Source organism: Zingiber officinale, chromosome 9B (assembly GCF_018446385.1).
Source record: "Zingiber officinale cultivar Zhangliang chromosome 9B, Zo_v1.1, whole genome shotgun sequence".
NCBI lineage: Eukaryota > Viridiplantae > Streptophyta > Magnoliopsida > Zingiberales > Zingiberaceae > Zingiber > Zingiber officinale.
In genome coordinates, this window is record NC_056003.1 from 21,263,416 (window position 1) to 21,277,542 (window position 14,127).

At 36.6% G+C, this 14,127-nt stretch overlaps 2 protein-coding genes across 2 annotated transcripts; both read right to left on the bottom strand.

Annotated features, from left to right (window-relative positions):
* Positions 1–1,128: 1,128 nt before the first annotated feature.
* LOC122024562 (serine/arginine-rich splicing factor SR45a-like) lies at positions 1,129–6,063 on the bottom strand. Its single transcript, XM_042583220.1, has 7 exons — positions 5,919–6,063; positions 5,812–5,831; positions 2,703–2,834; positions 2,513–2,612; positions 2,287–2,436; positions 1,690–1,756; positions 1,129–1,544 (listed from the first exon to the last, which is right to left on the bottom strand). The coding sequence occupies exons 1-7, from the start codon at positions 5,919–5,921 to the stop codon at positions 1,303–1,305; spliced, it is 714 nt and encodes a 237-aa protein (XP_042439154.1). The 5' UTR covers positions 5,922–6,063; the 3' UTR covers positions 1,129–1,302.
* Positions 6,064–6,496: 433 nt separating this feature from the next.
* LOC122024561 (probable protein phosphatase 2C 60) lies at positions 6,497–13,910 on the bottom strand. Its single transcript, XM_042583219.1, has 5 exons — positions 13,526–13,910; positions 12,636–13,040; positions 11,878–12,245; positions 8,323–8,559; positions 6,497–6,975 (listed from the first exon to the last, which is right to left on the bottom strand). Exons 2-5 carry the CDS (start codon positions 12,949–12,951, stop codon positions 6,688–6,690), a joined length of 1,209 nt encoding a protein of 402 aa, XP_042439153.1. The 5' UTR covers positions 12,952–13,040; positions 13,526–13,910; the 3' UTR covers positions 6,497–6,687.
* Positions 13,911–14,127: the final 217 nt, after the last annotated feature.

Below are 14,127 nucleotides of genomic sequence, written 5' to 3' on the forward strand. Positions count from 1 at the left end.
CTTGGAAGTCTCCACCTTGAAGTTATGGTAACAAGCACATTTTCACTCATCGTTTTAGCATCTTTTCTTCACTTAGATAATTTCACAAATACTTTGCAAGTAAGAGAAAAAGCATGAAGAACGCACAAAATCATAAATGTTTTGATCCTACGTGTTGGAAGAGCCTTGTAAGTAGCATTTTATCGAGCCAAAAACAGAAATCTAGTGACCTAATGCAAATTGAGAAGAAAGTAGACAATCAATCGACCACAAATATAAGGGGTTCGGTTCGCCATAATGGACAGTGTCTTGCTTAACTATCCAAAATAATACAATTAGTAATGAACTTCTCCACCAATAATGCTCCCTTCCTCAATAGCCTGATTCTTGAAGAGTGCATGCTTTGTGATTTTGCTAAACACAAAAATAAATAGATGCTTGTGTTCTCGGTTCCTTCCTACATTTTGACCCATTCACCATGACAAGAATAGAACATAAATTGCGTCGATTCTAAACCTGAAAGCTAGAAGCCTACATTGTCGGATTGCTAGTCACTGACGATGAATCCATAAATTTTGAAAAAGTGAAGATGGGAGTATGTTACATACCTTTTGAGTTTCAACTTTTCATCACTAACATCTCAAAGGAGTTATAACTAGTTGAATCTCTTGTTCTTATGTTGGACAAAATCAATTACTTTTCAATTTTAATTTGCTAAAACCAACCAATGAATGTGCATAAACTGTATTCAAATTTACCTAATAGACAAATCAAAAAAAACATTCACCTCCAAAATTAATCAGATGAAATTTAAACACCTAACTTATCAAAAAAAGCAAAAACCTATCTACTCAATTCTAGTTAAGTGGAACAAACACTAATTCATTAAGCCTCTTCCACCATCAGGGCACCACCACTTTTTCTTCCTTTCCACAAACCAAAACAAAAGTAAACTAAATAACATGTTTCGACTCGGAATCGTTCGACACAGTAAAATGGAAAAAAATGAAATGGACCGACCTATGCATACCGAAAAACTGAAATCCATTAAGAAAAATTTCTCGGTGTGGTATTGACTTCTCTCCATTGTAGCAACGGGAAAGCACAAATGACTCAAAATTCTTAAAACGACCAACTGCTTACCATGAGTAATGTCCACAATATCATCAGGCAATATTGACGCAATCAATATTTGTCAACATACAGTAGATAATTGATAAGTCAACAGCTAGAACAGCGCAAGTCCCTGAAGCTTAAAGCTCTTAATATAGAACATAATTAGATGCAGAATGAAGCAACCGAAATCAAGTCCAAGCTTGAAATCTAACGTGGAGGATAGCCATTAACACGACGCCCAAAGGATGCTCTCTCTGGGCTTCTACAACCATAAGGAGAAAATGACCTTGATCGTCCTCTTCTGTACCTGTTATCATAATAAGGTGATCTCCGAGGTGAGTAATCTCGCCCACCTCGATAAGGAGAGTGTCTAGGAGATCTACGGTAACCACCGCCATACTCATCACGGCTGTAACCTCCATAGTATCTGTCTCGCTCACCTCTACGGCCTGTCAGAGACACATTAGAATCAAGATTAGAGAAAAATAATTGAGTGTTTCAGGAATGATAGTTGAACACTGTAAGAAACATGAATAGTTATCCCTGATAAATTCAAGATAGCAACTGATCAAATTTTAGTTAGGATAAACTCACCATCTCTCGTGCTAACCACGCCAAGGTATTTTCCAGGTGTAGGTGTCCGTGCTCGCCCCCTCCTTGACTGAAAAGACACAAGAAACTAGGTTATTTCTTTACACTTACCTCCAAACTCAGTAAATCATCTTTATACAACAAAGGTATTGTTGCATAGATCTACCAAAAAGACCAAGGGTAACACAGCTTGGCCACTCGAGCAAATATTAACTGAAGCATTCAAGGCTTAGAGAAACATAATCAGGCCGCGACAAACAGCCGTATCTGAATGCCACAGATGAGGTACCATTAAGTCCAAGTATGAGTTGGTAATGTCCGTTGATTAGTTGTGAGAGTGGTGAGAGTTGAAGAAGAATGCTGAAGTTGTTAAGTTGGAAATTTTTGATATGTTTAGTTGATCTGATGCATGGAAAATTTGTTAAGCTGGCCATTCATCAAGCTGTGAGAGTTAAGTTGATATTGATGAACACATCATCTTTGGATGCTGCCAACAAATCTGACGCAAATTCTGAATGTTACCAAAGAATCTCCAAGTTAAAGAATGAGAAGGCCATGCCCCACACTATAATAGTCAACAAAGGTATGGAACAATTCTACCTTCTCCACTGTTATGTACCGTCCTTCGAGGATTGACTGGTTGAGGTACTTGATACAACGATCAGCATCTTTTGCAGTCTCCATAGTCACAAATGCAAAACCACGAGAAGCTCGTGTCCGAGGTTCAACAACTAAGTGACATCCCACAACCTAAGAAAAGGAAATCAAGGCCTTACACAATGATAATTATTGAAAATAGAAAATAAAGAATGCAGAATCAACATGCCTTTCCCTCCCTAGAGAAGTGATGTTCCAAATCCCTGTCTGTAACTCTGGATGACAGACCAGTTATATAAAGAGTATTTCCAGTATTCACTGCCTCATCCCTGCAGTCAATTTGGCATTGAGAATAGATATCAAACAGAAAAATAAAACATACCACAAGAACTTAAAGTTCAACATGAGAAAACATAAACCTGTCACGACTTCCAGAGGGAGATCTTGCTCGATTCCTAAGTGGAGGAGACCGAGATCTTGAGCGAGACAAATCCCTAGGAGGAGATCTTGATTTGGAGCGACCTCTGTAAGGAGATGGCGAACGAGAGTACCTAAGAAAGCAATAAGCAGAGTTTGACATGGTAAAAAAATGAGGGATAAAGCACCATTGGAGTATATATATAAAATGCTTATTCTAAGTCTAGTGATTGCATTTACAAGGATATTCAAAGAGAGAAGTAGTGAAAGAAAAATACAATTATGGAAATAAAGCACAAATGGACTCATAGGAGAGTTGGATACAACAATGAATAAGATGCAAACTACTATGTTTACAAAGATGATGATTGCTTCCAACTGTCCACTCAGATGACATATTAAGCGCAAAGGACATTGTAGAAAAAGGAAGACATATCTCCTAAGGTCTATTCTTATCTACCAGCAGCTAACACCCACAACATCATCACATCTCGTAACCACATAATGAATTACATAATAAACAATTAAAATTAAATATATAGCTAAAAATTAAAATAAATTACATAATTTGCATCTCAACTTGTTGGCTTTTTTATTAACATAAAATGTGTGCAATATTTTAAATTGTATTACTATTTTAAAATATAAATATCTTAATGATTGAATTATTATTTTACTTATATTATCCATTGGTCTAAAAACATTATTTAAAAATTTATTATTATATTATTAAATAATGAATTTTATAATTTAGTAAATCATATTTTAAAATAGTTTTATCTTTAAGAATGATTTGCTCAGTATTATAAATAATAGTTTATATTTTTGTGCTACTAATCTGAATTTCAGCATCATATTTTTAATTATTTAATATTCTGTTGCAATATATACTGTAACAGTATATGTAGAATAGTTTATTATTCAATCATAACATTTTATTATTGGTTTAATTTTGATATTAATTTTTTAGAGATATCTACAAACTACTTTGGGAAATTAGTTTTCGAAAGCACGCTTCAATGTGAATGCAGTATTTAGAGTTTAAGGTAATATCAACATTTTTAAAATACCTTATTTAACCCCCAAGAGTTTCGACCCTAATCAGTTTGGAAAGCATTTCCAAACCAGGCGTAGTACCCTTATCTTCTGATTGAAAATATATATATCAGCATATTCCCTACTGTTGATTTGTCTATCCTAAATGTGAAAAGACGAAAAGTGATGAACTAATCATGGTGATTAAACAGGAATGTGGAAAACATAAAAAGATGCCAAATGGGTGAAAATACCGACAGTGGAGGGAGTATCCTAGAGAAATTCTAAGCATTTCATCTTGTTTCTTAGACATTCCAACCTTTTGTGGATAGGAAATTTAATTTAGGTCAAACAAAGCTAGGCACCCCTCCATTTGTACCGTCCTCAAGCTAGAATTAAGCTAGTTTAAAAATATCCAACTTGTTACTAATACTTAGTAAATCTATAAACTGATCTAATGAATGACATAACGATGTCCTTAGATTACACTTTCTTTGCTGAAATGATAAATTATTTCTATATGTTTAGTCATCTCATGAAAAAAATTAGATTAGAGCTTATGTGCACAAAAGTCACAATTATCACCCACAGTATAATTTCATTGACTCAGGAGGAGCACTATTCAATTTAATTAATTGCTAGAGCAAAATAAGCACACGATGTGGTGTGAGTCAGAGCCCGATATTTTTGTCTCTGCCCTTGATTTGACTACTCCAGTATGCGGTTTTGCATTTTCAAGATATTCACCTCATAGATGAACAGCAAGGGCTGATGTTGATATAGGAAAGCCTAGATATTTGCCTCTGCACTACCAAATAAATAGAGGATTGTGATGAACATGAAAAGTTGAAAGATATTGTGCTTCCTAAAAAGGATAACCCAGTTTACAAATCAAATTTGGAAGATTGTTGCATAAGTACTTCATATTTCACTTATTGACAAGTGTTTGCTAAATTATATGTGTTCTGTCACTCATTTAGAAAATAAAATTTATAAGATAGTTGGATGATTTCAAATCAACCACAAGTAACCAGTTAGATAGTGTTAACTTTTTTTTTCTAGAATAAGCATAAAAAAGAAATCACAATGTTACATTGAGTAACAAGAGAATGCATCTTGTTCAAGATCATGGCACCACTTGGGCCTCATGTGCGACAACCTAGCAGATTCGACAAAAGATCACACAACGGAGTATATGGCAAATGCAGTCTACATATCGGTTAAAAAAACATGGTTTTCCATGTGTCATGCATCATATGATCACACATTTTTGTGTGAAAAGATAAATCAGATATATCAAAATATACTTATTTTTGTATATATTAGTCATTTTTATTGATATAAATATTTTTAAAACTGATCATGTATGCCCACATATTGCATATGCATTATATGGGTTGACCACATATTGCCTGCATTAGCTTTTTCACATCTTACTCAAGATCAAAGGCTTTCTTCATTAATGCTACAACTAATGATAGTCCAACTAATGTGTGATGAACTTCAATATATGGACTATCTTACCTAATTGACACAGAACCAGACAATGATACAAAGAGGAGAAAGATAATTGCACATACGACAAGAGCAATTCTAGAGGAAGGAGAAACATGAGAAGAAAGCAAAGAAAAAGCAAATAGAAGAATTCCAAGTCTATAAGAGAACTAATATTATCCTTTTCTACCTGTCTCATCGTACCTCAGCTTGGTATCAGAGTTGTTTTTTGCAACACCAACATTACTATATAGTTCACGAACCAAAAATCCAAAAACTCCTAGTTAGGTAAGTGTTGCCATATATACTTCCTCTTAAGTTAGATAAGACTTGTGCGTCAAAGATAATTCGCAGCGAGAGGAGAAAGCATGAAGTTTCTTATAATCATGTCCTTTATAAAGGGGATCTGAATCATCAACCGCCTACTGAGAAAGGAACCATCACACATATTCCAAGCGTGAAAAAATAGATAGCCACAAATCGCAGCATGAATCAAAACATGGCACAAACAAAATCTGACGACTAAAATAACCAAGACAAAATAGGAACGATCCGAAAGGAAAAAACAAGATCGGCACATACTTTCCGCGTGGAGAATCCGCCTGCAAGTGGACAGAATACGCTGACGTGAGAAGGATGCAATAATAAAGAGATAAAGGAAGGATGACGCACGGAGGGGCAGAGCATACCATTCCGATTAGCCAACGCGACGAGGGGAGCGACGGTGGAGGAACGGAGAAACCCTCGAGAGCTGTCTAGGGTTTGGCCTTCCCTTTTGTTTGGGGATCCTTTAGGAGAAAGGGACAAACCTGATATCGGCGAGATAAATCAGATGGCGTGGATCGGCTCGATGATAAAATATATAACTATTTGGCGGCGGTTTAAAACTTCTGCAGATTGGGCCGGCCCGCGTATGATTTGGTCCGTCTTTGTATTGATGCCGGGCTCAATTCGCATCTCCGATTAGGTGGCAAGGTTTGGTTCGGCCTGGCTGAACCGGACATGATCCACGTAAAAAATAAATAATAATAATAATAATAATAATCTTAATTTTATAAAAAAATAATATCTATCTTTTACTTTTTAATATTTTAAATATTTTATTTATTCAATATGGATATCAAGGGATTATCACTTATGCCCTATTTACTAAACAGGGAAATCAGTGTTAAATTTTATTTTATTTTTATCTTATTGGAATTGTGTTGCCCGAGCAAAAATACAAAGAAAAAAATAAATAAAGTTTCTTAAACAATAACAAACTTCATCATTCAACCACTCACTAATTTACTCATAATTTAGTTATTAAATAGGAAAGAATACAGGTAAAAAAAAATGAACATTTCTATCAGTATTATAACAACGATAAACTAACTTGAATGTGTCTGCAGTTAACGTCTGCTAGAACAGGCACAATCCAAATCTCCTCTCCTCCATTTACATCGCTGAGGATTACATTTACTTAGAAGCAACAACAGGTTGAGATTTAGGCGGGTATTGTATACGGGACAGGGGAGCGGAGCTTGCAGGCACCGTGATTCCGCCCCCTTTTATCGACAGAGAAGGCCCCCGGTGTGAGCTGGCCCTGCTAACGAGGTTGGAGTCGAGGAACACAACGACGACAGTTATGTCGTCGTGGAAATGCCGGCGAACACCACGGTCTATCTTCTGTAGGTCAGAGTATCTCATCTCCCTTTTCTTGGCTGCTTCTTGAAGTGCAGCTTTGATGAGTCGCCGGGCACTTCCCTGCAGGAGTTTATACTCATGTAAGAAGCAACTTAAACAAAACATCAGGATCATGTTGTCTAACTCAGGAATTAAAGAGTTATTAGACAGTATTGACAAGTAACAATGCCAAAGAATGGTAAAATGAGCTGATATTCTCAGGAACACTACATATAGGGATTTCTTTGAATCACTTTATCACGATATGATATTGAGATTGTTTTTGAACAATATTCTATTTTCACTTGTAAGCAAATGGTTGTAGCAGGAGTGAGGGTAATGAAAAACAACCAACTCATGAGCTTCCTCCTCTCAAAAAAGTTGACTTTGAGTTCCCTCCCTCTCACATGAAAGCTTCCGATCACACACGCCATTCTGGCATGTGACATGTAACATCTTTGGAATCTGGTAACTTCTTCAAGGAAAAAAACAAGAAAAGTGCCAAGACAATCAGAAGAGCATTGGATTTGTGCAATTTACAGTTAGTGGCCCTTCTTATAAACAATTTCTATGTAAAAGAAGTTGAAGGATCAGAATTTGAATCAGCTTAGGCTTTTGAGCTTCAAGTCAGGATCCAGCCAGTAATCACAGAGAATTTAGGAAATGAACAAGTGAGACAGAAGGGAAATTGTGCAAGTTTAAAGATAATGTCACGTCGCATGATCATTGCTAAAGGATAGACAAAACAAGAACTGGAACAGTGAAACTTTGAGGAAGAAAAAGGAGATTAATGGCATCTCCCCTTCGAGACTCGGCAATGAAGGAATTGGTGCAAGCATCAGGAGGATACAACAGATACAGTAAACAAGGAAAGCATGAAATCGTATTGGAAGAATGTGACCCATCTTATCGACTGGAATGAGTAGTTGTTATGAACCTTTTTTACCCACAATATTAAAGGACTCATTCTAGCCTGCTTGAATACATAGGTCTCCCTGAAACTACATGGTCAGTAAGGTCCGAACTATTTGTTCTTAAATAATCAATTTCACTGATTTTAACACATCCCAACCAGCTTGTTATACAATTCAACGTTTATGTGAAGAAATTTTGTTTATCACAAGCATGAAAATTTGACCAGAAAGTACAAAATTGTCCCCCCCAATAAGACAAGAAGATCAAACTACTTATTCCTAAACTATGACAAAGTTTACTGATTTTAACACGTCAGACAAGTTTGTTATGCAATTTGCATTTATTATGAAGAATACTTTGTTTGTTAACAAGAAAATTTGGCTAGAAAATACAAATTTACCCCCAATAAGACAATGTTCAAAAGAGCACATATCGCCTCATGAAAGCAAATGGTTGTCTTCTTATATACTGTCTTAAATGAATGCTAGTGTAAATTATAGGTAGGAAACGTACACTGTGAGGGTTATTGTGAACAATATCAGCAGCTTCTTGGTTGCTGAGATGTTCCCAGAGGCCGTCTGATGCAAATATAAGAAACACGTCCTGTGGTTGCAATGGCTGCACAGAAATGTATGGTTCTGAGCTGAGTATAGGCTTTTTGAAAGTTTCTCGTAACCGGAACTTTGCAAATAATGGTTCCCTGTTAAATTCTGCCTTTTTCAAGTAGACATCGCCTATTGACCTAGAAACCTATATAAACAAGAGAAGAAGAAGAGTACATTTAATTAAAAAGAATATAATTTGCAATGTTCTATGTTGATTACATGACATAGATGGTCTGCAAACAAAAGAATGGTCATGACAAAGATCCATTAATTGCTTGTGACAAATAAACAATATAAATCATGAAACACGTGCAATCATCATTCTAAAGCCATGTTAGTCCCAATTATTTATGATCAGCTAAAAAAAATTTAAGTTACAGAATTTAGATAAATTAAATTACATTTTCTCAGTAACAATATTCAGATCAATTAAATCATTTCTCTTGCCTTTGATCTCCCTCAACCCCTTTCACCTTCACTTCCAAATCACCTTCACTTCAAAATCCATCATTATTGCACATGGCACTTCAAGGAAAGAATAACCCAGGCTTTTGTTTTATTTCAGTTATTTGAAATGAAAATGGAACGCACTTTTCTTCAAGAGAAAAGGAATCACTAGTATCGAATATTGATTGTACATAGCAAGAGGAAATGTCGTCTGGAATGTATATTGGTAGGTGCAAGTAATGAAATATTTTATGTAAAAAAATTAAAAACGAGAAACCACCAACGTTAGTTCCTGTTGTGAAACAGGAGTCTTCTCAGAATCAGGAGAATGCAATTAAACCAAACAAACAGCAATTTAAAACTATCTTGTGGCATCCAAATCCACATAGATGTGACATCATGAAGCTCCCACACTGATATAGTTAACAAGTTGAAGAATGTGTTATTGATTGAGGATGCTTAATGCTCCAACAAAAGAAAAAGGTACATCTTCACAGGAAAAGATGAGCGACATGTGCACCAAATAGTGGAGAGAGGACAAATAAACAAATGCATCAGAACTTCACTATACTCAGCCCTGATTAGTCCTCATTAAATACAGATAAAAATTATAAAATATTAGAACCGACAGAAACATAGCAACTGACACTACTCAAAACAAGACTGATTAAGCAAAACAAACAGCTTGAGTCCTGCCTGAACACCAAGTCCACAGTCATTTGAGTAGGCCAAACTAAAAAAGAAAAACACCAATAAGAACAGTGAAATTATGATATATTACCAGAAATGGATGTGTCCAATAATTCGGTTAATTACATAAATTATAGATGATTTATAGCCAAAGTTTCAGTTTTGCACACATACTTTTATGTTTCAATCAAGTACACAAACATATAGGAGTAAGGCAAACTTATTCTCGTGCATCTTTGTACCATATCTAGAGGTTCTTATTATTTTGAGCCATTAACATACCCCGCACTATTCTTTCTTGCCTCTTTTGGCCTTGTTGATCTACTTTATACCGCCAGTGTGGAATGATCTGTTCAACAGGGCACATGATCAGCTTATCAATAGGATCAGTTATAAAACCACATCTTATCATATGTTCACCCTGCAAAACTAATTTATGTGACTCCCAGGTGGTATGTTGTTCTCACTCATGCAAGCAATTGCTTGGGCAAACGATGCTATCAACTACCATTTTTCTGCAACTATGTCTTCCTGGCCTTTAAGAAAGAAACTAATTGTTATATTTGAACCTTTGAATTTCCAAAATATAACACTTTTACTGTGAAATATTATTCAGCTTTGAGATTTTTCGAAAATTGTATATGTGGAACCTCAATTTATACTTATTATTCGGAACTTTTTGATCAATGCTGAGCTAATGATCTCTAGGCAAGTCAATATTAGATTATCCCTAACCTAAATCCACTTGTTCAAGATTTACTGAGATTGTTGAGTAGGATGTTACATTAGGCAGATGCCTTGAAGCTTGCACTTTCTAATATAATGGCTTCTCACCAAGTCAATCATAGGCCCCTGATGAATTCTCTCCAAATTGGGCAACATAAGATGAACTTGCAGCATTTCACAAAATCATCCAACAACTTCCCTACTAACCACGCCTCATATATCATACAAAAGTCTGATAGATAATCTATTTTTTGAGTCAGCAAAGAACTCAAGAGCTTTAATAGCATAGGAACAAGACCAAGCAATCGGTCTTCAAAAAAGGCAGCCAGTCAAAATAAAAGTAAAGCAATTAGTAGTGTTGATATACTGTGTAACTTCTGTCTATCTAACATATAGGTTTACCTAGAGTTATTCTGAAATCTGAATCTCAAAACTCCTTGCACACCAACTCTTTCAATGTATGTCTCATCTGAATCAGATACTGAATCAAAGTCTATGTTATATAGGTAATTATCTATAATAAGGTACGATTATTGTTTTCCATATGCATGCAAGAACTCCCTTGTTTATGTCCGCCTTGATACTAAACACATCATCATCTGCAACATCATTGTCCTGGCCATGAAAGCCACTTTCACTGCCATCACTCTCATCCTCACTGCACTCAACAATAACCTTTGTTACATTTAAGGGTCAAAAACCAATGTAATTGTCTCAACCCCTTACTAGGCTCAGTTGCAGTTGCAGTTGCAGTTGCTTCATCCGCTATTACTCTCCGTACTTCTCCAAGAACACCTTGAACTTACCTGAGCTTAAGAGACTGAAATAACTGTCCCAATATAGAGTTGCCCAACATGATCTAAAGATTATCTGCCTACCATGTAATGACAGTGAGGATTCATCCATCATTCTAATCACTACCTACCATGTAAGGGCAGAGATTCACGCAGTATTCTCTCCGCCCTTTACCCACTAGATCATCCAAAAGAACACAAGAATGAAGGGCCCAAGCTTATATTCATAGTCAAAGGTATGATATTTTTATATAATCTCATCCATATAAAGTAGTAACCTTGTCTTGGATCACAAAAAGAAAGAAATTTAGGATCGTACACTTAGGGGTGCATACAAGATGCCAGTGCAACACATTAGTTGGACATGAGTCCTGTGTGGAGAGATATGCATACAAGAATGAATTGCTCCTAGATGGCCAATTGGGAAGGTTTGGACTCCATCTACCTTCTTAGGCTAGCATGGATTAGAATAAGTTAGTATCATAGTTGAGTTAGCACTTTTGTGACTTGCGAGATGTAAGTCTCAAAAAAGTTCATATTATAGGTGTAACTCCATTAACTCTAGGTAAGCATGAAGGGAATTTCTTGGTGTGTTATACACAACTTAGATCCACATAAGCATATGCAAAGGCCATTATTGTGGATATATAAAGTAGCTAGCCATTTGTTTAATGGATTAGGCTCCACCTAACTTCGTGGGTTATCAGGGTAGTAACAATTAAACACATAGATATGAAGAAAAATGAAGAGACTAAATGTTACATGAACTCAGGTCATTTACTGTTGGTAAATTATTATTTAATCACCTGGATTAGGCCCTTCGCACGCCAAACATTATGCTTCAACACAACAATTTGTTTATCTTCTGGGTGCATTGACTGCAACTCTTGTCTCACAGAGTCAATTCCTACATTGTGTTCAGCTGACAACTGAACCGCCAAAACTTCTCCAGTCGCTTTGACAAGTTTCCCAAGAACAACACGGGAGTCACCAAGATTGGCAGTATACAGCATACCACCAGTGACAATACCAACTAAACAACACGAGCCAACAGCAGCAAGCTGAGGTTTTGTTGACCATTGTTTGGCAACCAGTGAGGTAAAGCCTTCTTCTGTAGCTTGATATGCCTTTCGTATTACATCCACAGATATTGATTGATGTTCAGCTGCAAATCCTGAAAAAAAAAACAAATTGTTCTTACACGTCAATGTTTATAAAAAGGCAGAACATTGCAGGGGACTCTGATCATCGGCATGCAAACATAAACTGCACAGAGACACAATCATAAGCTATGTTTCAGCACCGAAGTGATTCCTAGTTGATAAGACTACCTATTCTGGACTTTTGTGCAGAGAATATGTTGTAAAAGGATCATCCAAGTCAATTTGTACTACAAATAATTACCATAGGAGTAGAAAGACATTCAAATTCTTTAATAATAAAAATAAATTTTGAGTTTAGTGAAACTTGGGATACAATCACATATTAATAATTCATCAACATTGTGTAGATAGAAGTAGCAGAGTCTAAGCCAAAGCTTTCAAGACAGAACATTGGAACTTACTCTTAAGATGCTGAAATAGATGGTCATTGATATAACGGGATGTTTCTGGACCGCCATGACCATCATATACACCAACAAAGGTGCCATAGGGACCGGATTCAAGCAAGCTCAGTGGCCCAGATTCAATCTGACACTGGTCCTCAAGCAAGTTGTTTGCTTGGACCACTGCCATGGAGAATTCGCCATTAAAATGCAGGCCACTGTCCTTATACCATAGAAGTCCATCCTGCCGACCTACAGCATCAGAACCTAAATAGCCATATCGGTCTGACGGCAGCCAGCAGGAACTAAGCAGGTTCATTAATGTGACTAACATCTTTCATCTCATCCTGGCTGTCTTCCACTTCAATTCGTCTGTCAAAAATCAATGGAACCCCCAAACGTCCAAAATCCGAATGTTTCCTCCTGGGTCACACGAATTTACACATATCAGTGGCGATTACAAAAGAGATGATCAACTAGAATGAAATAACCAGCGTGGAAACCATTAAAAGGTTCCAACTTTGCATTCTTTAGTAAAAAATCAGAAACTCTTTTTGATCAGGTAAAAATTAATAGCTTCGGCGAGTAAAGTAAACAAATCGAAATTGATAAGTCAAAAGATGAATCTATGGAAGGTGGAAATTAAACAGGTCACAGTCTCAAAGTTATAACCAAAATCAGAAACAAACTTATTGGACCGTCTTCTATGAACTCAGCTCCCTGAAGCGGGGAGCCGCAGAAGAGACGTCTCAAATAGATCCTTCTGGCACGGGATAGAAGATAGAGACCAACGAGATATTGTAGGCATGGTCCATCTACTCCTAATTCTGTAAACTACATCTTTAATCATACCCTATCATCTCTCACCTGTTCCATCGTAAACAAGAGGCGACGACCAAAAAAATTACCTTTGGAACAGGATTCACTCCGATCTTAAGCGATCAGCTAGGATGGGATTTCAGATCCAGAGACGGCGTTAGGATTCTTCTCATAAGGCTTCGAGAAGAGTCGCGATTATCCTACAAGCAGCGGATTTGGAGTGAAAGGAGACTCCTTTTTCGTAGCGCAGCGAAGGTTCAGCAGACAAAACACCACTGAGAGCAAAAGAGCGAAAGGAGGAAGGTAAAATCCAGAGAAGAACAGAGACGGCGAAGGGCTCCACCGCCAGCGTCACTGCTACGACGCCGGTCGGGCGAGAGAGATGCTGGCGGAAGAGGAAGGGGAGAAATTAGGCAGAGAAAATCGTCGTGCAACGGCAGACTAAGCAAGCAGATAAGCCGTGACCAGCGCCAGCATTCATCTGGCACCCTACATTTCCCATATTTTAAAATGTACCCTCCCACTTTCGGATCATTCTTTTTGTTCATTTTTTAAAGTTAATAGTGGCGAAAATAAAAAACAGCGCACTTATTTTTATTATTATCAAAAGAATAATTTGATTAAATGAAAAAAAGACGTAAAATGTTGTTTTATTTTCTCCGTACTGAATTCATATAGTAAAAAATAATTT

What these genes read in the sequence shown, in the direction of transcription:
- LOC122024562 (XM_042583220.1), bottom strand. An exon ending in CCCTCTGGAAGTCGTGACAG is followed by an intron (nt 2,613 to 2,702) that starts GTTTATGTTTTC and finishes AATTGACTGCAG; the next exon opens with GGATGAGGCAGTGAATACTG. An exon ending in GGTACATAACAGTGGAGAAG is followed by an intron (nt 1,757 to 2,286) that starts GTAGAATTGTTC and finishes GTGTCTTTTCAG; the next exon opens with TCAAGGAGGGGGCGAGCACG.
- LOC122024561 (XM_042583219.1), bottom strand. Translation starts at nt 12,951, where the DNA reads ATGTTAGTCACATTAATGAACCTGCTTAGTTCCTGCTGGCTGCCGTCA. An exon ending in GTGCGAAGGGCCTAATCCAG is followed by an intron (nt 8,560 to 11,877) that starts GTGATTAAATAA and finishes TTGTTTATATAG; the next exon opens with GTTTCTAGGTCAATAGGCGA. An exon ending in TTCACAATAACCCTCACAGT is followed by an intron (nt 6,976 to 8,322) that starts GTACGTTTCCTA and finishes AAACTCCTGCAG; the next exon opens with GGAAGTGCCCGGCGACTCAT.